This window comes from Cimex lectularius, unplaced genomic scaffold (genome assembly GCF_000648675.2).
Source record: "Cimex lectularius strain Harlan isolate CLEC.00 unplaced genomic scaffold, Clec_2.1 scaffold109, whole genome shotgun sequence".
Lineage (NCBI taxonomy): Eukaryota > Metazoa > Arthropoda > Insecta > Hemiptera > Cimicidae > Cimex > Cimex lectularius.
The window spans coordinates 618,916-646,441 of record NW_019392781.1 but is presented as its reverse complement, the minus strand read 5'-3'; the positions used below and the strand labels follow the sequence as shown (position 1 = coordinate 646,441).

At 36.6% G+C, this 27,526-nt stretch overlaps 1 protein-coding gene across 2 annotated transcripts; it reads left to right on the top strand.

The window, feature by feature from the left end:
• On the top strand, nt 1-27,486 carry LOC106665990. 2 transcript variants are annotated; one of them, XM_014392834.2, is made up of 8 exons: nt 1-147; nt 12,118-12,270; nt 24,186-24,365; nt 24,423-24,613; nt 25,101-25,202; nt 25,306-25,570; nt 25,633-25,786; nt 27,208-27,486. In XM_014392834.2, exons 1-8 carry the CDS (start codon nt 37-39, stop codon nt 27,294-27,296), a joined length of 1,245 nt encoding a protein of 414 aa, XP_014248320.1. In that variant the 5' UTR covers nt 1-36; the 3' UTR covers nt 27,297-27,486. The 2 variants fall into 2 exon arrangements, with proteins under 2 accessions (XP_014248320.1, XP_014248321.1); XM_014392835.2 differs by lacking the exon at nt 25,101-25,202.
• Nucleotides 27,487-27,526: the final 40 nt, after the last annotated feature.

Sequence of the window (27,526 nt, the reverse complement as noted above, 5' to 3'; positions counted from 1 at the left end):
GGTCGCCTCTCACTTGCATTCGGACCCAGAACCAGGATGGACAAACAACAAGAAGCGGCGCAGGCGGACAGCATTTCCACCGTCGGTGTCAACATCAAGGTGCAGGAGTATCCGCCTTCGGAAGTATACACGTCCGAACCGCCTCCGGTAAGTCGAGAAAGCTTAAAAAAAGTACCGGCCTGGGGCCAGCCGAGATGAGAACCAGGCCTATGAAACCCGGCCTACATTTACTTAATATCCTGCTTACTTAAAAAAAAGTATAATCATTTTTTTTTAAATTTCTTATAATCTAACCATAAAAAAATTTCTTTCCCATTGATTGATTCCTCATCTAAACATACCAGAACAATAGAGTAGTAATTTTTATAAAGTAAATTTATAAAATAAAATTCCTTCTGTCGAAAATTTATTAAATATGGGTCCGCTTAGTCTAGCTGTTTATTCCCTACGTAGCTTCTTCCATCTTAATATAATCATATAGGACAATTGCTATTAATCAATTAGGATGAAAACCAAGAAAATTCAACCTCAAAAAAATTTTGGTTGTGATAGAAATTTATAGGGCTTTTTAAATATAAAAATTTATCAGAAAGGGAACTCTTCACTATTCGAACCTTGTACAAATGTACTGAATTTAGTTCGAATATATTTATTTATTCCAAAAGAAAAAAAGCCAGAAGAGTTTGAGGACGCCAAAACCCGCGAGTGAAGACGGGCCCAGTGCGAGTCAAACAATACGCTGAGTTGGTAGAATTTTTTTTTTTAATTTCAGATAAGAGGCGTTTTCATATACCGAAAGAAAATTTGATGAAAATAAGCCATGAGATGAATAACAATAAAAAAAATGCATTATGCTACCTTAAAATTTATCTACTAAGAAACGTGCACTCAGATAATCAATAAATTAATTAGTTAACTTGGATTTTTTTTTGTTTAATCATAAGGAGTAGAGGGAAAAGAGAAATGCAACTTTTCGTTATGCACTTCCTGAAACCGGTTTTACATAAGCATAGATTTGTACCGGGGTACTTTTTTACTCCATTCCCTTCCACGGTCCGTCTCCCTTTGAGTAAAAACATTCCCCTTTATAAATTCTTCTTTTATTTTAAGCCTTCAAGCCCAAGAAGGTTGAGCCTTTCTAATAAAGTTCAAAATTATGAAAGTATCTAAGGTCACCCAGCAGTCAAATTCAGGACCTCTTCGCGACAGCGGTGAGAATCTGCCCTGAAGATCCTTTTAAATGCCGATTTATGAATTAAAAACATGAAAAAGAATCCCAATACTTGTTACAAAGTGAATGTTTTGCAATCAACTATTAATTAAAAAGTCTTAATTTAATTAACAAATTAGTTTACTAATCAAGCATGCATGGCTTTATAAACCGTTGAAGGTGTAATTATTTTCTATTAAAAAAAATCTTCCCTATAAAGTAATTATAATTATTAATTAAGCCTTCTATGCTTTTCCTGTAGAAAATCTGGTAGAAAAAAATTCTGGGTCATCTTCAGGATGGTAAATTGCATTGAGCGTAGTCATTTTGAAAAATCATTGTTTTTTCTGGAAGGATAACAGATCCGTGGAGCAAGCAAACGTCCTTGTTTTTATTAATAGATGACCGTGGAAAAGCTAGTTGTAAGAAATTACATGTAATTTTGTTGTAGTGACTTACAAAAAAATCCTTGGTCGTCTTCAAACTTGCTTTACAAGATGCCTGGGTTTAAATCCAACCTATAAAACCTGTAAAAACAAATAAAACTTCGTTTCAATTCTGCCGGCTCGGACATTTTGAAAAGAGATCCCGGTCAAAGTGTAAAAAAAGAAGTTCAAACAAAGGTGTCGTTTAACGAAATGACACTGTGGGAGGGGGAGTCGTCCGATCCATCTTTCTCCTCACGAAAGGCTTTCTCTCGAAACTGACTTTCCATTTTTTCCATTTCTCGCTTCGACAAACAATTTGTTATATTTTATTCACAACGTGATAGACGAAAAAATTGACGTTTTAGCTCAAGACAGTTGAAAAAAAAAAACCCTGGCAAAAGATGCATCTCAAGGAATAGAAAACACAACGAACAGGATTGTATAGATTAACAAAGGGAAAAATGGCAAAAGGATAAAACAATGACCCAAGCATATAAGATATTTGCAAATACCCATAAAAAATACCTCCTAGACTTCAACTGGACCACGACTTGTTGCCAGACCATATGTAAGATAACAGTAGACCATCCCTAAACACACGTCATCATGTATCTGAAACATCCTTAACCAACTATGACCATATCTCACAAAGTACAACCGGCTCGGATCATTCCTAAACACCCTTGATCATGGACGATCATCTTTAAACATCCATGACCTATATCTAGCAACTACACAACCAACCATCTGACCAATCACAATCACACTTGATTACGCCTGACTATCTCCAATATTCCCAACCATATCTCACAATGCCCAACTTAGTCTGACCATCTCTAGACATTTTTAACCATGTCTGATGATATTTTATCACCCCATGTTTAACCATCCATAATCACCCTTGATTATGTCTGATCATCCTTAAACACCCATGACTAAATTTAGAAACTCACAACCATCTCTGACCAACTAAAATCACCGTTGATTATGCCTGACTATCTCTAACCATTACTAACCATATCTCAGAATTTAGAACCATGCCTGACCATCCCTAACCATTTTTAACTATGTCTGATTATCTTTTTTCACAACCAACCATGTTTTTAAAAAATACCTGATTACCCTTGATCATGCCTGATCATCCTTAAACTCCATGACTTAATTTAGAAACTCACAACCATCTCTGACCAATGAAAATCACCCTTGATTATGAATGGCTATCTCGAACTATTCCCAACCATATCTCACAATGCCCCATTATACCTGACCATCCCTAACCATTTTTAATTATGTCTGAATATCTTTTATCACATCCAACCATAGTTTTAACAATACCTGATCACCCTTGATCATGTTTGATCATCTTTAAACATCCATGTCTAAATTTAGATACTAACAACCATTTCTGACCGACCACAATCACCCTTGATTATGGCTGACTATCTCCAACCTTTCCCAACCATATCTCACAAAGCGCAACTTAGTCTGATCATCCCTAGATATTTCTAATCATCTTTAATGATAAGAACAACTAATGATTTTTTATCACCCCTAATCTATAATAATCACCCTTGATTATATTTTTGACCATCCCCGTTAACCACCCATGACCACATCTAACAACTCAAAATTATCTTTGACCATCCCTAACACTAGCAACTGAGAATAATCTCTCAAAATTCCTAATTACCGTTGACCATGCCGGATCATCTTTAAACATCCATGACTTATATCTAGCAACTCCACAAACAACCAATCACAATCACCCTTGATCAGGTCTGGCCATCTCTATATATTCCTCACCATATCTCACAACTCACAACTTTACCTAACCACTAACAACCATCTCTGACCATCCCTAATCACATCCTGATCGTATCTGATCATCTCTATCCATTCCTAACCATATATAACAATTTCACAATCATGTCTGACTGTCCTTAACAATCCTTAATCCCTGACCGTACCCAACAAATCACAACCATTTAAGTGTGAACTGAACGAAGACGAAACTGCCAAACATGTCATTTTCAGCTGTCATTTACAACGGCAAGGATATCTTGCCAGTTTATGAAAGGTGCCCTAATATAGTGGCCATAAAATAGCAGAACAGGTCCATAAAGTAAGGAAAGGGAAAAAATGGGCCGATAAAATACTAGGATCCTTTCACCTTATCCAACCTTCAAATCTGGGGCTAAAACTAAAACAACAACCAGGTTACACCTACAAAAGTTAAAAGCCTTTAAAGTAGGGGAAAACTAAACAAATAAATATATAGTTAGTGATGGAATTTCTGTTTTATTATTTTTTCCGTTTTGTCACTGAAATTTTGAAGACTGAGCGCATTTATCACCGTCTAATTACGTCTCATTTACTTCTAAGTGCGTTATTATTTATTATTTGATTTTTTTTAAGTTTAGGCCTTTCCCACATGATCCAACTTCAAATTCCGAGTGTTTAAATCTGATACATTTGAGAAACATCGTATGTGAAATCGATTTTCACTTTTGCCAAAAGGTCAGTTCAGTCAAACATTTATCTAGCCTGAAGGGTAAAAGTGTTGATATTTTTCCCCATTTGAAAATATTTATGTAAAAGAATCTTACAGCTGGGATGCCCCTGAGTTTCTACTCAAGCCATTCAAAGCTAATGAATGACAAGAAAAAATAACATTTTTCAACAAACAGACTTGTTTGACTTGTTTTGAGGCTAGTTGTTTTTCTTCTTATTTTGTTAGGAGATTTTATCTGAATTAAACTTTTATCGAGTAATTATAGGTTTAAGGAAGGCCATGTTAGTTGTTATTACATTAAAAATAGAAATTTCAATGTAAATCTCGAAAAACCTGAAGGTGCAGTAAGACAATTGAACTCGGGGGGGAAACAATGCCGTGAGAACAATGGATTTCGATAGCCTTGTTCTTCACCTGTTAGACGTTGCGTTCCATTGTTCTTTACAAAAAAGACATTTGATGAAGAAGTGTGTGTCTTGTAATCTCCGGTGAAATGATAAGCACATTACAACGAATAAAATTAAGTATACTTTTTCCCTGGATCACGATCAAGGAAATCATTTAGGTTATGTATTCGTTGTTTTTATTAAAGACGAATTCAGTGGATGTGGATAAAAACTATTTACATGACTTAAAGTGTTATAGAAAACTCCACATCCCCAACAATCCTGGGGTCCAGTCAAGTGCCCAAATTGCCCAGAGTACTCAGACATTTGCGTGCCACCGCAGGGCCACAACCCCCAGACAACCGCAATAACCCTGAACTAAATCTGATGTGTGATACATAAATATTGGCTTACGTTATACTGCTTTTATAGGCAATGAAATGCGAGTTTTCACAATGGAATTTTTTTTTGGAAGATAAAGGACAAAAGAACTTGGTCACGATCTGCTTGCGACACAAACATGGGTATAAATGGTTAGACATATCTAGTGATGTCACAAGAGGATAAATAAGATGGTTAGAGTTGGTTGTGGGGGTTAAATATGATTAGGAATGGTTGGAGATGGTCAAACATGGTTAGGGGTGATAAAAGACGATAAGACATGGATAGAAATTATTAGAAATGTCTAGAGGTGTCAGTCATGGTGAGGTTGATTAGGGATGGTCAAACATGGTTAGGGGTGATAAGAGATGATAAGACATGGATAAAAATGATTAGAAATGCCTAGGGATGTCCAGGCGTGGTAAGGTTGCTCAGAGATGGTCAAACATGGTTAGGGGTGATAAGAGATGATCAGACATAGTTAACATGATTAAAAACGGCTAGTGATGGTCAAACATCGATAAGGTTGATTACTAATGGTTAGATTTGGTTTTGAATTGTTGATATAGTCGTGGATGGTTAGGATGGTCAGACCTGGTTAAAGTTAATTGTGGATTGTCATGTTGTTTGTGAGTTGTTAGATATAAACATGGATGGTTAAGGATGGTCGGACATGGTTAAGGTTGATTAGGGATGGTCAACCATAGTTAGCGGTGATAAGTGATGGTTAGGCATGGTTAAACATGATTAGAAATGACGAGGGATGGTCAGACTTCGTTAAATTGATTATGGATAGTTAGAGTTGGTTTTGACTTGTCAGATATAGTCATGGATGGTTAGGATAGTCCGACATGGTTAAGCCTGATTAGGGATGGTTAGAGATGGTTGTGAGTTTTTCGATATGGTTTCAGATGGTTAAGGTTGATTAGGGATGGCCTTCTGCGATGGTATGGCATTCCATCATGGCTCAGGCGAAACTTAAGAGGTATTGTTGGTTCTTCCTTACCATCTAAATGCCCATCGTAACACTTAACATGTCTTAACATAATTATTCATCCATTTTATCAATCTTTCCACCAGAATTATAATTTTCTGGTATTGCAATACTGTTTTGAGGCTCAATTCTGTGTACTTGAAGCAATCGGACACGTCTGGGTTGTAAGCAGGGCGAGGCAAGTCCTTTTTATAATATTTTATAAGTTAAAAACAAACAATATATTGTTAATGCGAACTGTTTTGAATTTTAAAACTAGATATATTCTATCAATTCTGGTCGATAGGATTTTTTTAAAATAATTTATACAACCCTGGCTTGCACAATGAGAGATTTTAAATATATCTCGATTATTTTAATGATAATGAATGGCAGATCAGAAGGATACAATTAAAGATAAATATTGTAGATTACTTTTGCGGGTTTTGGTGGCTTTTGAGTTATAGAAAGTGGTAGGAAAGCCAAAACCTGGATCTAGAAAAGTCAGGTCATCTCATCACGTTTCACAGCATGAACGTTTTGTAAAAATTTTTTATTGTGCGAAAATAAACAGATCCATGAGATATGAAATTAAGAAAAATATCGTCGAGTTATTTATTCGCTTTGTAGAAGCGTTTGGATGTTATTGAACCCTTATTCTACAAACCACCTTAGCGTGAAGCCAAAAGAGCGGGACATAGATAAAGGCGCAAAAAGACAAACCGTTTTTCAGTCGTTTTCACCTTCGTTTCGAACAATTAAGGGACATTTTACACATTATTCCCGGCCTTTCGATTCTGAAAAGCCGAATGAATTTCCCTGATTTGGTTTACTGTTATCCAACGGGTGTTGAAATCGTGAAAATGTCCCATTTCACCGGAGCGAGGTGGCTGAGGCCAAAGTGGTCAGCTTTCCCTGAGGAAAAACTACTTTCCCTGCTAACTTGGAAATCGATCGTCAACACTGTAAATTAAAAAAACCTTTTAAAATGGACTGCGCTAATTGTCCTTTTAACACCTAGCAAGGTTGGCGCTATAATTGCGATAATTTTAACAAGTTGGTCAAAAGCAGAGTCTTTTAAAACAAAAATATTCGTGTTTTTTCTTTTCATCGTTTAATTTTTAGTTTTCCTTAGGGTTTTTTAATCAAACTTAGCATGGACTTATTTAATATGCATATGAAACTAAAACTAGAAAGGCGCAGTTGAAACAGAGCAAGGTCTCTAGGTCTTAACAAGGTCTCGAAAGTAAGGAAATTTATTCATTTCCGTGTGGACTGGGTCCTTCTTAAGTCTGTTTTTCCATTGTTCTTTAAACAAATTGAGTCAGAACCTTGGAGGAAGATGATGCCGGTTGGAACGACGAGAGCGTTACTTCTGACTTAACGGTCTGAAAACGTCGGGTCAGATTCTCGTTTATGACGCGTTCGTTTAAATTTAACGCCGATCCAAGGATCCGAGCCCAAGGATGGTGATTGCCGCAGAAAGGAGAAGAGAGCGTGGGTTCAAAGTTCAAGGCGAAACCGACCCAATTCACCTCTTCGATGCCCAAGGAGAATGCACGTAGCATCTTTTATTTACCGGATAGCCGTGCAACCGGGGTCGACCCAGTTACCCGGTGCACAACTATAAAACTGTGGAAACTTTTCTAAACTGTCCGTATGCGAAAAATACAAAATAATTGACAAAATCCAAAACAACTAGGAAGGGGGAAAATACAAAAAGTTTAGCCTTCGGTGTACAATTCTCACGGCTATCATGTGCAATTCCTGAAGAAAACAATAACAACTTAATAGCCAACATTCTCCACAAAATCCTTTCAAAAAAATTATTATTTGTCAATCCTGTTTTTATTAATATAGTATTTTTACAGTATCACTAAAAAGTGATTGTGTAAAGGTCATTGAGTTTTCCGTCCAATTAATTAATGATGTAATTAACAAATACATAATAAAAAAGTAGAAGGTATTTTCTCAAAAAGACGATGGACCATACAACTTTATTATAGGAAAGGACTTGCATGAGTGAGTGTCTGTAAGAGATTGGACTGTTGAGCAAGAGAGTGAGTTAGGGAGTGAGTGAGGGTAAGAGGCAGTAAATTAGTTAATAAGAGGGTGAAGTGGTGACTGATTGTGAAAGAATGTGCGAGTGAATGAGTTCTTGATGAAGTGAGTAAATGCGAGAATGGGCGATATTGATCAGCAAGTTGTTGAATGAGTGAATGTTTTAGTGATGAAGTGAGTTAATGAGTGGGTGAGGACTGAGTCGGTCGTCAAGGAAATTTGAGATCGCCTTTAAAAACAAAACAAAAAAACATGTCAATCTATAGACACATTTAAGGTTGTTTTGCCTCTGATGATGAACTTAAAATAGGTCGAAAGCTTGGTAGAACTAAATTGGCTTTTTATCATGACTTGATCCCGAGTGTCCATGAGTGAAAAAGTGGTCGAGACTTCTAAAATTGAAAATAGATGTGGGAATATGAATGAGTGAGTTAGTGATAATGTAAATAAGTGGTTCAATGAATGAGTTGGATGGTGATTATGTGATTGTAAACGAACGAGCGAGTGATTTAGTGATGAAGTGACTAAGTGAGGAATGAGTGACTGAGCGAGTAGTTATAAAGTAAGCAAGTGACTGATGAGTGCATTGGGTAGTGAGTAGGTAAATGAATGAATGAGTTAGTGATAATGTAAATAAGTGGTACAATGAATGAGATTAAATGGTGAGTATGTGAGTTTGTGAACGAATAAGCGAGTGATATAGTGATGAAGTGGCTAAGTGAGGAATTGTGACTGAGCAATTGTCTGTAAAGTAAGGAAGTGTGTTAGTGATAAAGTGAGAAAATGAATGAATGAGTGGGTAATGCAGTGAGTAAGTGAGGAATGGACGAGTTATTGATTAAGTAAGTAATTGAGTGAATTAGTGATAAAGTGAGAAAATGAATGAATGTGTAGGTGATGCAGTGAGTAAGTGAAGAATGAGCGAGTTTGACGAAGTAAGTAATTGATGAGTGAATTAGTGATAAAGTGAGAAAATGAATGAATGTGTGGGTGATGCAGTGAGTAAGTGAGGAATGAGCGAGTTATTGATGAAGTATGTAATTGATGTGTGAATTAGTGATAAAGTGAGGAAATGAATGAATGAGTGGGTAATGCAGTGAGTAAGTGAGGAATGGACGAGTTATTGATTAAATAAGTAATTGATGAGTGAATTAGTGATAAAGTGAGAAAATGAATGAATGTGTGGGTGATGCAGTGAGTAAGTGAAGAATGAGCGAGTTAATGACGAAGTAAGTAATTGATGAGTGAATTAGTGATAAAGTGAGGAAATGAATGAATATTGGGTTATGCAGTGAGTAAGTGAAGAATGAGCGATTTTGACGAAGTAAGTAATTGATGAGTGAATTAGTGATGAAGTGAGAAAATGAATGATGCAGTGAGTAAGTCAGCATGTGCATTAATGTTTGAACGAATGAGTGAGTTAGTCATGAAGTGAGAAAACGATTGAATTAATTGGTGATGTAGTGAGTGAGAATGAGTTAGTTAGCGATGAAGTGAGAAAACGAATGAATGGGAGATGTAGTGAGTGAGAAATGAGTGAGTTAATGATGATATAGGTAAATGATGAGTGCATTATGTGGTTAATGTGTGCATTAATGTTTGAACGAATGAGTGAGTTAGTGATGAAGTGAGAAAACCAATGAATGGGTGATGTAGTGAGTGATGGATGAGCGAGTTAGTGATGATGTGAATAGTGAGTGAATGAGTGGGTAAGGTGGTGAAAAAGTAATTAAGTAAGTTTTTGATCGATGGAGTGAATAATCCTTTTTTAACGTACGAATACAACAATAAAACATCGCCATCATGACTAAGGAAAATTATTGTTTATTAATAGTTTTAAAAACAACCAAATTCATAAATAATGTTTAAACGGTAAACCAGTACAGTAGAGTAGTAGAGAACTTAGCCGAAAATATATGATCATAGGAAAATGTCAGAAGGATTTAGTTATGGGTATATAACCTTAAAGTAGATCTAACATGTATACATGTACCAAAGAAATATGAAACATAATTAGCTCTTTTTAGGAATATGTTTGATGTTAGGTTTCATGAGGAACTAGGTTATTTTTGTTGAATATGTTGGCCTTTTTGTAGGAAGGTGAAAATCCTTTGAAAACAGAAATCATTTGGCACGATTTCAAAGAGAGGCGAGTTCTCGTTGACTGGAAAGTAAGCCGGTCGGTGAAGAAGGATGCTTCGCAGTCTTCCGTCCTTTCCGCTTGCACCGAAAGCACCGGCCGGTTGGATTTGTGTAAAGTCGTGGGCGGAGAAATCGCCGACCTAAATACGTCTATTTTTATCTCGGAGTAGGCCAGTTTCATCCCCCTGCCCTCTGCAACACCTTTCAACGGCTTTTGCAGATAAGAGCTTCGTATACACGGAGCATCGGACTTTCTCCTTCCCCCCCTCACTGGAACCGCGATGTTTATGGTCAGGAGGAAGGGATAGACTTTTTGAGTTTTGCGGAGTCGAAGGTTCACTGAACTCGGAGTGAAAGGATGACCCGGTTTCAAAACATAAGCCATCCGTTGCGTCACTCCTCACATCTCCTCAACTACTACAATTTTACCTATTCCGAAACACCGAAGCAAGCCGATCATTTTGATCGAAACGATCAAGGATCCACATTTTAACTAATTTCAACAAAAAAAAAACACACTGGCCTAACATAAATAAATCTTTTGAAATCCGTCTAAAGATCTGAACAATGAATGAATTATCCTTTTAAAGCGGTAATTGGTTAAAAGTTCTCACGGCAAAAAGACAATAGCACTGGATTGTCTATTGTAAACAGGGTTTTCGGCTTTTGTGTTACAAACTTTGCCTGTAGATTCTAAATTCAAATTGGAACCAAAAAATCCTAATTAACTATGGTCCGAATCTCAACAGTTTCGGAGTAATTTCACTTTTTCACATTTTTTAGATTTCACAACCTTGCTTCAAATAAACAATAACTCCAAAAGTAAAAGGTTTTGGACAAATCCGTTGATACCATTAAAAACTGCGTTAAATTTTCAATAAGATGTGATTAATACTAACTAAAATACTAACTAAACTTGTAAACATTCGGGAAATAAGTGGTTTAGTAGCGAGAACTTAAAAAATTTTTTTTTCTAAGTTTAAAAACTTACTATGGTGATTCTAAACTACTATTTCTAAACCTAAAAAAGAAATAAATTTCGGATAAACGTACTCCATTTAATATCCTTTTTTAGTGGTGTAATTGCTTGTTTAATTACTTTTTTCAAAGATGAGGAAATTGATGGAGGAAAGGAAAAAAAAACCGTGGCTGAATCGTTCACACAAGATTGGTAAGGCGGAAAATGAAAAAAAGAACTTAAGGAAATTTTGAACGAATTGATTAAACTTTTTTTAAAATTTGGTTTAATTAGGGTGGACAGCATTTAAAATCAAAATTAAAAAACGTGTAATAAATTCGTTCAACATTTCCTTAAGTTTTTTATTTTTTTATCATTATTAATCTTTCCACCTTACCAATCCTTCAACCAAGGATTTTTTCTTTTCCTCCATCAATTTCTTCATTTTTGAAAAAAATAATTAAAAAAGCGAATGCACCACAAAAAGAATATTAAATGGAGTACGTTTCTCCGAAATTCGTTGGTCTCTAGATTTGGAAATAGTAGTTTAGAATCACCATAGCAAGTTTTGCAACTTTGAAAAAAAAACTTGTTTTTTTTTTCAAAGTTCCCGCAACTAAAACGCTTATTCATGAAGGTTTACAAGTTTATTATTGATCACATTTTATTGGACATTTAACGTAGTTTTCAATGGTATCAACGGATTTGTTCAAAACCTTTCAGTTTTGGAGTTATCGTTGTTTATTTGAAGCGAGGTCGTGAAATCTTAAAAAATCAGAAAAAAGTGAAATAACTCCGAAACTGTTGAGATTCGGACCATTGTTAATTAGGACTTTTTGGTTTCTTTTTGAATGTAGAATCTACTGACAAAGTTTGTAACACGAGTAGCCCACGTATACTTTACCATGAAAACTTCTGAATAGCTTACAAATAATATTTTGCACGTTGAGTCTCACCCTGGTCCCTCTGGTCTCTATATTTTGATTTTTTTCATATTTCTTTAACCATGTCTTTTCTTTGTTTTTCTTTTGTTATTGAAATATCATGAGATTTTTCTTCTTTACAGGCCTACGTCCGCCCGAGGGGAACGGCGGTCCAGATCGCGAAAATAGCCGCTGTCACGCTCGTCGCCGTCTCTGTCATCCTCGGCTTCTTCATGGTCGCGACTGCTTACGTTTCCGCCTCCGTCTCCTGCTACCAGGACTACCCGGCACCCCAGGTAAGAAACCGTCCCTCCGTGGCGTACCGATCCTAAACTCCCCGAAACCGAGAGGACTCCAGGGCAGCTGATAGTGAAAGGAAACCGGTTTTTTCTTCAGCCCCGAGAACTGGGTCGGCCGAGTTGGCGTAGGTCTCGAAAACCGGTAGAATGGAAAAACAAAAAACGAGTCTTCTTCTGACGAGACCGGACTTTAATTAATTAGACTGTCCGTCAAGATTCTAGATTGTACGGGTTGCATCAATAGGGGTAAAAAGAGAAAGCCACCCGTGCAAGGCTTAACCTGGGTGAGATAAGAGGTCCTGAACTAACCACCATTATATTGTCAGACAATAATTTCCTTAATCCCTTTGTAATAAGAGATCTCTATTGAAAACTAGCCACATAGAATCAATAGATACTAGAAGGGTAATTTCATAATCGAGGATCAATTCAACCATCCAATTTCCATAGTTCTGAACATAAATCATACCCACACAAAACTGACATCTCTTAATAATTTAACATTTTTTGGGCTGCTTAGATAGATTCCACGTATAATTTAACCGAGAGCCCCTAAGTTTTGAAAATGCTCTGACATCTGCTCATTAGCAACAAAAGGACTTTTCTTTCCCAGAGGTTTTCGTTTAGAAACGAGCTCGAAGAGAATTAGTAAAAATATTTTCGAATTTCTGAATATTTATGCACCTTGAAGTCTCTCCCCGCATGTTTATTAAGACGGCAAAGAAAGTTTGACAGTTGTTACCAACATTTGAATTCAACCGATGTGCACGAAACGCATTTATTTTACATATTTATTAGGTTAAAAAAATGAACTCATCACCAAAACAATATAAAGCAAAAATTGCCCAGTATTTTATTTTCTTCCTTCAAGAAGATTTTTTACATTAGTAATCCTCATAAATTTAACGTATAATGTGCATAATTACATTATAAATGAACAATACATATACGGCCATTTATGTTCTAGTGGTCAACTGACCAAGTTACGTCTTTCAGTTAATTATTCTTTTTGTGTAAGGTCTTGGTTGAGATAAAAAAGTCAGTGTCACGAGCGGGATTCGAACCCACGACATTCGGCTCAATACACCGCTGCTCTACTCCCGTGCTATCGTGACTTCGATCCACTCAGACGCCAACTCCCCATCTCAACCTACAACCGTTCGAATTTTCGCTCTTTTTGCCATTTTCAAATGTCTTGTAATCAGGATTCTCAGCGACTTATGAAGTAGCCACTAGGAGCTTTTTGTGAAGTGATACTTCTTTTACGTATTAAATATGAATCCATTTATCTTTTTAGTGCTTGACCAAGTTACTTTTTTCAATTAATTATTCTTTTTATGTAAGGTCTTGGTTGAAATTTGAAAGAAATGTCCGAGAGGATCGAAGTCACGATAGCTCAAGGGGTAGAGCATCGGCGTATTTAGCAGAAGGTCGTGGGTTCGAATCCCGCTCGTGACTCTGACGTTTTTATCTCAACCAAGACCTTACATAAAAATAATTATTAATTGAAAGAAGGATGTAATTTAAGGTTACGTGATAATATAATATTAATCAATGTTTCATTTATTTACGTACAATCAATAGTTCAGAGGTCTTTAGTTGGTAAAACTGCACAAACCATAATGAAGATATGTAATCAAAGAGAAATGCCAATGAACCATAGTAACCAGGTACAAACTTTAAGAAAGACACAAAATTAAAAGAAAATGAATGACAAAAGTTAAGAAAGACATATAATCAAATGAAAATACCGAGGAACCATAGTTGGTAACACTGGACAGACCTTAAGGAAGACATGTAATCCAAATAAAATACCAATGGACCATACTGGTTAAACTGTACAGATATCAAGAAAGACATGTAATCAAATGAAAATGCCTATGAACCATAGTTGGTAACACTGGACGGACCTTAAGGAAGACATACAATCCAAGTGAAATATCAACGGGCTATGGTAGTGTGTGTGGTGTTTAGTGACCGTTAGCCAATGATTATTTGGAGACCATGAAATGTGGTCTGGTGTGACGTAGGTTTTAGAAAAACATTTTCTTCATCGTGCCGACGTTTCGATCTTTATTGAGAACTTCTTCAGGGCTCAAAGCGTTTGTTTTCTGCATAATTGTCATTCTTGTGTTCGTGTTGAGACTATAGTGGGTTAAATTGTACAAATATGAAGGAAGACATATAATCAAATGAAAATACAGATGAACCATTGTTGGTAACGCTGGACAGATCTTAAGGAAGACATATAATCCAAGTAGAATATTAACGGCCCATATTGGGTTAAACTGTACAAAACTTAAGGAAGACGTATAATCAAAGGAAAAGCCGATGGACCATGGGTGGTAATTCTGTACGAATATTAAGAAAAACCTATAACCAAAATAATGTTAGTGGGACTATACTTGGGGTAACACTGTACAAAACTTAAAGAAGGCATTTAATCAAAGGATAATGATTAATATTTAATCAATGGGTAAGGAAGACATATTATCAAAGTAAAATACCAATGGACCATAGTTGGTAACACTGTGCGAATGTTAACGACGACACATAACCAATATATGTCAGTGGGACTTTATTTAGTAACATAGTACCGACCTTAAGGAAAACGTATAATCAAAGGAAAATGCTGATGGACCATAGTTGGTAACACCGTAAAAACCCACTATAGTTGGTAACACTGTAAAACCTTAAGAAAGACATATAACCAAAATGTAATGTCAGAAAGACTTTACTTGGTAACCCTGTACAAAACATAAAGACATTTAATCCATGGATAATGCCAGCCGGACTTTAGTTAGTAACACAGTACACCTTAAGGTAGTCATATAATCCAAGTAAAATACCAACGGACCATAGTTGGTAACACTGTACGAATGTTAACTAAGACATATAACTAATTTATAATGTCAGTGGGACTTTGCTTAGTAACACTGTACAGACCTCAAGGAAGACGTATAATCAAAGGAAGACGTATAATCAAAGGAAAATGCAGATGGACGATAACACTGCAGAAACCTTAAGAAAGACGTATGACCAAAAGAAAATGCCAGTGGGACGTTATTTGTTAACACTACACAATCTTTAAGGAAGCGATGTAATCAAAGGAAAATGTCAGTGAGCCTTTGGTTGGTGACACTGTATAAGCTGAGCAATGTGATAATACGTTATTATATCATAATAACAGGACTATGCTCAAAAGTCCGTGTCGAATGTTATGTTTGTGCTACATTTATTCCCCTTCTTGTTGGTTAATGGATTTACTACACATTGAAGGTTTTTATTTGAAGGTTTTACTACAAAGGATAATTAAACATTTTTTTATTATTGATGTTTTTTTGGTTCATCATCGTCAAACCGGTCTGAATGACAAAGCCATTATTGTGTCATGCACCGTGGCCAAAAAGCGATGTGTTTTTTGAAACGAGTATTTCACAATTACCGAACTTAAACTTAAATATAAAAATATAAAAGATAGGTGGATTTTCTGTCGGTAATTCTACAGATTACGAACGATTGCCCCCTTATTTAGCCGGACAAGACCCTGGCACGGTTTCCCATTAAGGTCAGGATTACTCAACTGATTCATAAATTGACAGTTTCAACAGGCAAGGTGTTCGGATAAAAATAAGAAAAATTTATTTTGTTTTCGGGGATGAGCGATTTGTTTGATATTTGACCAGTTCAGACCGTCCCCGCTCTCCTTTTTCTTCGCTCTTTTCACCGGTTTCATCATTACAGCATATCCCATATTATGATTTTACTCGTGGTTTTCAGTCGGGTTCGTCGAGGTTGATTTCAGAATGGGATGAATTAGCCCTGGTAAATTAAACATTGTGGCTCCGAGTGGAATGAAAAGAAGGATTTCGACATTTCGAAACTTTCTTTTATTACAGTCGTCACAATACAAAAATGATATAAAGAGAAAATGGGCTTTCTAGAAAAGTGCCGAGCCGATAAAGCAAAGCGACCGTGTCATAGACGAAAGCGAATTTCTACCATTTAAAAATTTTAAAGCAAGTTTTCTGAGTATAAAAAAAATCTCTGTCAGTAAATCAAAAATTTAAATTTATTGAGAAAACAAATAAGGATGTTTGGTGTAAATTTGTTGAAATTAATTTAAAAACGAAATTTTTGCTTTTTGGTCACTTACTGGCCGAGTTTCTCCATTCTGGAACTGGATTCCCAGGGGAAAAAGCATCCCTTCCACCCCTCGTTGGCCAAGGCAAAAAATGCTTAAATGGACCAAGAAAGTGTCAAAGCTTTCACCACTTTCCATCTCGTACGGGCAAATACGTTCAGAAACCGGCCGGTTATTTATTTATTTTTTTCTCACAAGCGACAAATCTGGTGGTCAGTCCTGATAGTTGATCCTAAACCGGGACAAAACCGATCTGGGTCAACAATATTTACAGAGATTGAGTGACATTTCTCAACTTTGACACATTCGTTTTCTCTCATTTGCGAACATTTCTTATCAATCATCCTGATCTACTAAGTTGGTCTGTTACTGAAGATGGCGTCTGGCCTTTGATCATCTGTCTTCGTTGAACTTATAAAATATTACCAAGGATGTTCCTTACATTTTCCTTTGATTATATTTCTTCCTTAACGGTTTTGTAGTGTTACCAAATGAAGGCCTTCTGACATTTTCCTTTGATTTTTTTCCCTTAATGTTTGTATAGTTTTACCATCTAAGGTTTCTCTGACATTTTCCTTTGATTGTGCGTTTTCCTTAAGGTTTGTATAGTGTCACAAACAAAAGTCCCTTTTAAAGATTGGTACAGTGTTATCTCTTAAAGTTTATCTGTCATTTTCCTTTGCTCAAATGTCCTCCTTAATGTTTGTACATTGTTACCAACTAAAGTTTCACTCACATTTTCCTTTGATTATAAGTCCTCCTTAATGTATGTACCAACTAAGTCCCTTTGACATTTTCCTTCGATTGTGTGTTTTCCTTAAGGTTTGCATAGTGTTACCAACTGAAGTCCCTTTGACATTTTCCTTCGATTATGTGCCTTCCTTAAGGTTTGTACAGTGTTACCAACTAAAGTCCCTTTGACATTTTCCCATGATTATGGTCGTTCCTTATGGTTTGCATACTATTACAAATTAAATCTCACTGACATATTCTTTTGATTACGTATCATTATTGAAGCTTGTTCAACTATGGTACATCGACATTTAATTTTCATAATATGTCTGCAGATTGGTACAGTGTTATCTCGTAATGTTTATCTGTCATTTTACTTTGCTTATATGTCCTCCTTAATGTTTGTACATTGTTACCAACTAAAAAGTTCCACTCACATTTTCCTTAGATTATAAGTCCTCCTTAATGTTTGTACAGTGTTACCAACTAAAGTCCATCTGGCATTTTCCTTCGATTGTGTGTCTTCCTTAAGGTTTGTACAGTGTTACCAACTAAAGTCCCTTTGACATTTTCCTTCGATTTCAGCCTTCAGTCGAAGTCAAAAGGCTCGAAATCCGGATCGTTGCAAAACAACTTACTGTGAGTAGGAACTATCTTTTTAAAAAGGATTGAACACCACACTCACTCCATCATTTATCATTTCTATTTTCCTTCGATTGTGTGTTTTCCTTAAGGTTTGTATAGTGTACAAACCCTTTGACTTTTTCCAATGATTATGATCGTTCCTTATGGTTTGCATACTATTACCAATTAAGTCTCACTGACATATTCTTTTGATTACGTATTATTAAAGCTTGTTCAACTATGGTACTTAGACATTTAATTTTCATACTATGACTACTACTATACTACTACTATACTGTCTTCCTACAGATTGGTACAGTGTTATCTCTTAAAGTTTATCTGTCATTTTCCTTTGCTTAAATGTCCTCCTTAATGTTTGTACATTTTTACCAACTGAAAAGTTCCACTCACATTTTCCTTAGATTATAAGTCGTCCTTAATGTTTGTGCAGTGTTACCAACTAAAGTCCATCTGGCATTTTCCTTCGATTGTGCGTTTTCCTTAAGGTTTGTATAGTGTCAAAAACTAAAGTCCCTTTGAAATTTTCCTTCGATTATGTGCCTTACTTAAGGTTTGCCTAGTGTTACCAATTAAGTCTCACTGACATATTCTTTTGATTACGTATCGTTCTTAAAGCTTGTGCAGCTATGCTACATTGACATTTTATTTTCATAATATGTCTTTCTAAAGATTGGTACTGTGTTATCTCTTAAACTTCATCTGACATATCTCTTTGGTTAACATGTCTTCCTTAAGGCTTTATAGTGTTGCCAACTAATGTCTCACTGAATTTTTCTTTTGATTATGTGTCTTTCTTAAAGTTTGTACACCAACTAGGGTAATTAATGTTTCTTGTGTTATTAACTTAGGTTACTCTCCATTTTCCTTTCTTGTCTTCCTGAAGGTTGGAATAGTGTTACTTCATCAAATTTCTCTGACGTTTTCCATTTGGTGAGAGTGTTACAACTGGAGTACCGTTCAAATATTTATTGTGTATAGTTGAAGACGTTTAAATCCACGACAGGTGTCTTCGTTATAAATTAATTTACCGTTTTTTTTTTTAAATCGTGCTCCGTTAGATGCAATTACCGACTGTTGTCGCCCATTTACCGTTCCGACAAGAAAAACCGATTGAATGATAGGGTTTTCGCCTTTCGCAAGGCCCGTTGACCCCGGCTCTTATATAACGCGCCAAGCGGACCCACGGGTAGCCGGGTGCCGTTTGTAAATAAACGTCCATGGGAAACTTCACACTTTCTGCTTAGTGTCGGATATTTCAGGCCCAGGGGGGGGGGGATTTTCCGACGAAAGACTTTCACCGTCCACGGGGAAATTATCCGATGATGAATCTTGAAAACCGGCTGGTTTGACCGATGAAATATAACTGAAGACAATCGATTTTCCGCCAACTGTCAAACGGCAAAGTCCAGTACGAATTCGTTTGTTTTCATTCAGAATACCGAAAGGACGGGAATCAGACCATTTTACAATGCTTGCCCAATTATGACTGAACGAATTCCAGGGGCAACACCGTGAAGCGTAAAAAGTACCACACGAGTACCCCGTAAATTCCACGGCCTATGCCCTATCCAGTTTATTAAACATCGAATTACATACCATGTTATCGAGCATAAAATATAAATATGTCACGTGCTTTTATTAAAAACAAGGGGAGCAAGACGATAAGAAAAAGAAACCTTTTAAAACATCGGTTTTTAATCTCTTCCTTAATTATTCAGAAATCGTGAGATGCGGTCTGGTGTGATGTAGGTTTCAGAAAAACATTTTCTTTATCGAGCCAACGTTTCGATCTTTATTGAGATCATCTTCAGGGCAATAAAGATCGAACCTACATCTCACTATTTCTGAATAATTATCGATTAACGGTCACTAATCACCACACTCTTCCTTAATGTTATCAACTAGAGTCCATCAGACATTTTCCTTTGACTGTGCCTTCCTTAATGTTCTTACAGTGTTACCAACTGAAATCCTGGTGACTATTTCCTTTGAATACATCTCTCTTTAAGGGTTGCACAGTGTTACCAAATAAAGTGCTTCCAAACATTTCCATGCATACCCTGTTAACTATTATGGTTCTTACAATTTCCTTTGATCATTTTCTTAACAAATCCATTATATTTGGTGGTCTGATTGACCAAATTACTTCTTTCAATTAATTAATCTTTTTACGTAAGATCTTGGTTGAAATTAAAAAGTTAGTGTCAGGAGCGGGATTCGAACCCATGACCTTCGTCTCAATACGCCGCTGCTGTAACCACTATCTTGACTTCGATCCACTCTGACACTCCCCATCTCAACGTACAACCTTTCGAATTTTCTCTCCTTTTTTGCCATTTTTCATTTTGCCACATTCTTAATGTTTTTAAACTGTTATCAAATATGATCCCATTGATATTTTGTTATGTTGATATGTTTTCGTTAAGGTTATACACTGTTACCTATGATAGTTTGACCCTTATCATGAAATATAGTTGGTACCAGTGAAAGGTTTTTATTCTTGGGTTCATCCTCCTTTACCATGTACTTCCTGTTTAATCTTTGATCCATCAGTATATATTAGGAACCCTTTCTGAAACTTGGGTTGCCTTTTTCCCAAAGATCTATGGTATGACCTCTTGGAACCCATTTTCACCCATTTTATTTTCATTACAGCTGGAATTTATGGCTTCTCCTTAGAATTTTGGTTTTATTTCTTTGTATCTCAGGAGTCTATCGAAACCAGCTTTTGTACGTGTGAAACGATGGGAGGTCGAGTGTATTTCCCTCGTAATTTTAATTCTTATACAATGTATTTGGCTATACTAGTGCGCCATAAGTGATGCGATAATCCTGGGGTTTGAGGGAGGTTAATTCCAAGGAAAGGATCTGAGTAAAATAGAGGTTAGGACCATAAAATAATCCGACAATCCGAGATCATCGTTATAGGCTAAAGCAAAAATCTACTATTCTCTTTGCGAGTGCTTTTCTTTCGCCAATCGTTCCCCAATTCATATTCACAGCGGCGTTTCAATTCGGGTGCGCTCGAGTTGGGCAAAGTTCGTTTTTTCACTTTCCCCCGCGAATCGATTATGCAAGCGGACATGTGGCTTCCTTATTTATCACTTACGAAAAAGAATGGAAAAATGGCCGATAAAAAAAGGAAAAGAATCAAGCCATTGTAACTTTTTTCGGATTCGATACGCTTCGCCGGCTTTTCTACTATTGTGCAAAAGAAAATGATTAACAGTTAACCATAAAAAGCACGGTTTCGCAACAGGCTTTCTTACACTCTGGTTATGTTACAACATGACGGCAGCGATATTTTAATAAAAACCGATAATTTCACCAGTTGCTGGGAAAAGTTCCTTCCTCTGGTACATATCAATTAAACGTTAACATTTGCACAAATAGTCGAGCTTTTCAATTTTACTTTTCACACTTGAACAAGCACCAAGCGATCATTTTCCCGGAGTGATGGATTCTCCTTTCCGCTTTCACCGTCACGAACCTTCGTGACTGGTCTTCAGTTCCTGGCTGGAACAATGGCCATTTGTAATCAAAAGAACGTGAGGATCATTCCAAATGTCACTCTGGCTTTTAAACACCGGTATTTCTGAGGTGTACAAACGGAAAGTGCGTGCGATCATTTTTAAAAAGAACCCCGTTTCGTCTTCCTTCAACCACTGTACAGAAAATTATTTAAAAAGCTTATACCTGTTATCAATTATCGACCCTCTCTTCTATTATTCTATAATTCTAACATTACCTTTTGGTTGTACATCTTCCTTAATATTCTACAGCGTCCTTCTGACATCAGTGATTAAGCATCTCCCTCAAGTTTTGTACACTTTTATCAAGTAAAGTCCCACGAAGATTTTTTTTATCATATCCTTTCAGTAAGGTTAAACAAAGTTACCAACTAAAGTCCTTTTCACATTTTCCTTAGATTCCTTATACTGGATGTCTTCCTTAATGTTTTGATCAGTGTCACCAACCAAAATACTTCTGACATTTTCCATCGATTAAATATTTTCTTTAACTTTGTACACTGTAATCAAGTGAAAATTTCTTGTCATATCATTTCAGTAAGGTTAAACAAGTTACCAACTAAGGTCCTTCTGACATTTTCCTTAGATTGGATGTCTTCCTTAAGGTTTTGTCCATTGTTACCAACCAAAATCCTTCTGGCATTTTCCATCGACTTAATATCTTTCTTAATTATTATTTGGAGGTCGTGAGATGCGGTCTGGTGTGACGTAGGTTTTAGAAAAACATTTTATTTATCGTGCCAACGTTTCGTACTTTATTGAGATCATCTTCAGCGCTCAAAGTGTTTATTTTCCTATGTCATTCCTTAAGGTTTTGTACAGTGTTACCAACCAAAATCCTTCTGACATTTTCATGTGACTATATGCTTTCTTTAAAGTTTATGGTATGGTTTATGGTATTTTAAAAATTTCACCAGAAAGTGTCAAAACTTCACAATTCAGTCCCTATGACACTTTTCTGTTCGTATGACATTTTCCTGTGATTATGTCTTCCTTAAGGTTTGTACAATGTTACCAACTAAAGTCCATCAGATAATTTCCTTTGACTATATCTTCCATAATTTTTTTACAGTTACCAATTAAAGTCATTCTGACATTTTCCTTTGATGGAGAAAGCCAATTTCTGCCAAAGAGACTTTAAGTTTCAATTTAGTCTTCAATGCGAATTTTCAACTGTTATCTTTCATTTTGGTCCGTTTGTTCTCGCTTATTTTGCCTGTCAGGCTTAACCGTAATGTCACGAAAGAAAATTTATGAACATATCACCAGCTCAAAATTGCGCTTATTAAATTTAATAAAAAATGTTCGAATCCTTGGTGATAAATGGGCATGGGGACAAGCATCAAGGACAGTCCTAATTTTAAGGACATGGTGCAATATTTCAACACGACTTACCATTTCTGTTCTGCTTTTAAAATAAGACAAAAATAGTCTTTTCATTTGTTTTGAAACAATACAGAAGGTCGTTTGTGATGTTTTTCTTCCCTTTCTGCATGAACTGCATCGTGAATATTAGCCGAGTCGAGGTTTCCACGCGGCAAAATGGGAAATTTCAAGGATATAACTCTAGCGGGAAATCTCTCGAATATTTAACCAATTATTTATTTCGCAACAGGAGTAGGAGTTAAATAGGCCAAACTGCATACGTTTTTGAAACACACGAACTTAGAAGGGTCACACGTTTCGACCTATTTGTCCAGCAAAAACATTTCATAAAGGCTTTCATCTCATAAAGTTTGATGAAAGTTGTAATAACTTGTTAAAACCGGGTCGCTATCTACCTTAATGGTTTTTTTTGTTCAGGATTATCATCTGAAATACCTCTGACATTTTCCTTTGATTAAATGCCTTCCTTAAATTTCTTCAGTGTTACCAATTAAACACTCATATATGTCTTTTTAAGGTTATACAGTGCTAACAACTAAGGCCTTTCTTTCTTTTTCCTTTGATCTTATGTTTTGGCAATGTACACTATGTTACAAACTCTGATTTTTCTGACATTTTCCTTTGAGTATATCTCTTCATTAAAGGTTTTTTTCTAAAGTCTCTCTGATACTTTTCTGCGATCTCCGTTAAGGTTAAGCAATGTTACCACCTATCCCTCTGACATTCTCCTTTGATCTTACGTTCCTTCCTTAAACTTTGTAAACTGTTCCATGGTCCTTTTCACTTTCGTATGATTAAGTGAGTTTATTTATCAGTGACTTAGGTTGAAACAATAAAAAGATGCAGAAGATCCTTCATCCCTGTTACCAAGGTGAACCCATCTCGTTAACTTTATGAAAAGAAACTGAACGAGATATTACCGATTTACACGACTGATTATTTAAGTTAATTAAGCCCGGAGGCACAATGGGGCCCCGGAGAAGTCGATTGCTTTTGAAAAAGGCGTCGACATCTCGTATTCTCCCTTCGGTGGAACAATGGAGAAAGTCCGTGACGGTTCCTGACTCTTGTTGGAGATGTCTTTCGAAACTGCGGTCCTTTCGCCCATTTTCCAACCGGATAAGGAGAAAAGGCGGAAGAATTATTGTCACACGGGGAGATTACCCTTTTACCCAATTTTTGGTGGTCAAGTCCAAACCTAATTACTCATAGCTTAGATAAAGCAGATTGCACAAAAATTTGAACTTTTCGTTACCGTTAAAGCACGCAAAGCTAGCAGGTCTGAAGCAACTATTCAAGAACATTACACGCCTGTAATTATTGCAGAGTCTATTGTTTGTAAATGTGCATTTTTTTCTTCATTTTGACCTGACCATCGATATTGAAAATCCTTCCCTTGTGATTATTGGGTTTCATAGTTTTTTCTTTGTAGAATTGCCCATTGAAGTTAATTCAAACAAATGATTTTGTTCCAGGATAACATCGAAGACAGGCCTAGTTATCAGCATTTAGTGGATCCGCTCGACTCTGAAGAGTCTTCGCAGACGAAACGCGAGTCCGTGGTACCACCTGCGCTCGAGAACGCTCAAACGGGCCAAGAACAGCCCGTACAGATCAAACTGCCTCTCATGCTCAACTTCGACGAACTGGCCGGCGTAAGTCCTCCTCCGATCCCTCGATAAATGGAATTTTTATAAATCCTTGTCCCGCAGTCGATCATCGAAAAGAACCAGAGGTCCAGGATGAATTGCGTCGTCGAGAAGAGGAGGACCGAGGAGGTGATGGACCATCAGCCCAAGACAGTCAACCTACCGTTCGGCGTCAACCTGAAGACCGACCCCCGTCTGGAGCACGTCACCGGCGAAAGGATGGCCATCTTCTGCGAAAGCGGCAACGATCAGAGGTAACTGCCATATAAGTATAAGAAAACCAATGTATATAAACATCACGATGACAACTGAAATCTCATATTGACATGAGACACCAACTCCAAACAACTGTCCTGATTGAGCACAAATACTTTTTTTGCCAATGTGATTAAACTATTCAAAAGTTGAACTTTACCACTTGCAATTTAAAACTTAACATTGAACTGAACAGTTGAAACCATATAGTGCTGGATCAACAAATTGCAAAGGGTACTTCTAGCCCTAAACGGTACAATGGTGAAAGGCTATAGATTCTTGTATGGTTGTATTTTTACCATCTTTGGTTATAGGGGTACATTAAAAATTATTTGATTACTAACTAATTAATAAAGATGGTCTGTGAGACAAGATATTACATTCTTACAGATGCTCACAGGATTATAATTAGAAAGTAGATTAATTATGTACATATTTAAGTGAATTATTAACTGCATGTGTGGCTTGCTAACAATTTGTTAATAGCGACCCTCAGGTTGTGGTGGCAAGGGATGTTTGGAAAAACGGAGTCCATTTGCATCAGGAAAAGGTCGTACGAGGGAGACAGGCTGATAGATTCAGCAAGTCGTAAGTCAACAAACATTCCAACAATTACATACATATAAAAAGTTTGTGTTCTGAACAGAAGGGAATTTTCTGTTATTATTTGACTGTTGTTTGTCGTTTACAGAAATGTACCAGTCGAGCAGCAGATGCCGATGATGATACCGATCCAAGTCCACCAGATGCCGATCCCTCACCCCAACGAAATACCTCACCACGTCCACCACATCCCACAGGGCCATCAGGTCCACCCGATGTTCCATCAGGCCATCCAGCACCAAATGCAACATGAGATGGTCCAACATCCCCAAGAACAACAGGTCCACCTCAAGTTCCCACCTCAGATTCCACACAGGATGATGCCAGAAGGACAGGTCATCATACAGGAAGAAGTAATTTATCCTATTTGTTTTTTTTTCTTTTGAGATTATCTAAACTGAGGATTTTTTTTCAGGTGATCCCGGTCTTCCAGCCTCACCCAAGGCCTGAAGGGCGCAGCCTGGAACACCACCCTGTAGAAGTTGTTGAACACCCTGTCCCCTCGGATACAGTCAAACCACCTCCACCACCAGCATTCACTGGTCTCCCTATGCAAGATAGACCTCATTGTAAGTCTTTCTTTTAGTTTATACAATACCGACAAACCTACAGCGTGAAGCTACGTACATACGATTTCAATTAAACTTTTTTTTTGGGGGGGGGGTGATTATAGGTCCTAAGCTCCTCCTAAAAGCCAAGCTTTTTTTCAAAAGTAATTTACATAAATTCTAGTTAAATATGGTCTGCTTTTGTTGTGGTTTGTACAATGTAACCAACTAAATCTCATGGACATTTTCCTTTGATTATATGTCTTCCTTCTGGTTTGTGCAGTATTACCAACTAAAGTCCCTCTCACATTGTCCTTTGATTATACATCTTCCTTAATACTCATACAGTGCTACAACTATCGTCCATCGACATTTTCCTTTGATTATATGTCTTCCTTCTGGTTTGTACAGTGTTACCAACTAAAGTCCTTCTGACATTTTCTGTTTTCTTTAAGGTTGTACGATAACCAACTAAAGCCCTTCTATCATGTTCCTTTGATTATGTGTCTTCCTTAAGGTCTGCCTAGCGTTACCAATTAATGTCCCTTTAACATTTTCCTTTGATTATAGGTCATCGTTTAGGTTTCTGCAGTAATACCAACTTAATTCCCACTGACATTTCCTTTTTGTTATGTCTGTTTTAAGGTTTTTACAGTCTACCAACTAAATGACTGACTTTTTCCTTTGATTATATATGCCACAGGGCAATCTGCACCATGACCTAAGTAGATGTATAGTGCTCACTGAGTAAAGTCCCTCTGACATTTTTCTTTAATTGTATGGCTTTGGGAAGGTTAGACAATGTTACCAACTATGATCCTTCTAACATTTTCCATGCATTATCCATGTTTTCACTCCTCCATGGTTGTAAGTGCACACATCACATTGACGATAGGCACACCCAGTACAGAAAGTGTCTGATTGTTATGCAGATAGAAGAAATTGCTTCTGCCTGCGTACGAGATGTTTCCTATTATCCGCGGTGATGCTTGGTACTTATCCTCTGTGGATAGCGAGAGTCTATGTACACTGTTACCTATTATGACCCTATGACAATTTCCTTTAATTGTATGTCCTCCTTAGGTTTGTGCTGTGTTACCAACTATGGTCCAGCACATTTTTCTTTGATCCTTTGTCTTCCTTAATGTTTGTGGTCAACCAATCATTTGTCAACCAATGTTCCCTACTTTGAAAGAGGAGACGTTCAAGTATCTAACATTTCTAATGGTCTAATCTAAAATAAACCGTAGAGTTAATGTTGTGGCCAGGCATTTATAGCATAAAGGGCATATTGTAATTTGCTCTCGTAGTAATGACTTCATAAATTTTTCAACTTAGTATTTTAAAAAAATTAATTAAATAAGCGATCCCACATCCTTAGCCTCACCTTGTCAGACTGAAAAATACGCAGAGATTTTACGAAATTTAACTTTGATTTACAGTCGTACAACCAAGGTCCATCCGATCCGTCAACAGCTTGCTCAAGAGAGACAAAAGGGTCCGTCGTTGTGCATGCGACTGCGCTTGCTGATTCAGCCCTACATAAACAGAATTAACCCACAAAGGATAAGGAAAAAAGAAGAAAAAAAAGAAACTAACATATAGCAGTAAAACATATAAAATGTTTAAAATAACTACTTACACAGAAAACTAAAATAATCAAGTTAGAAAGGATGTAAATAATTAAGACAATGAAATGTAAAATTATTAAAATATCAAAAGAGAGAAAAAAAAGAAAAGCTGGTTGTGATGCTTGTTGAA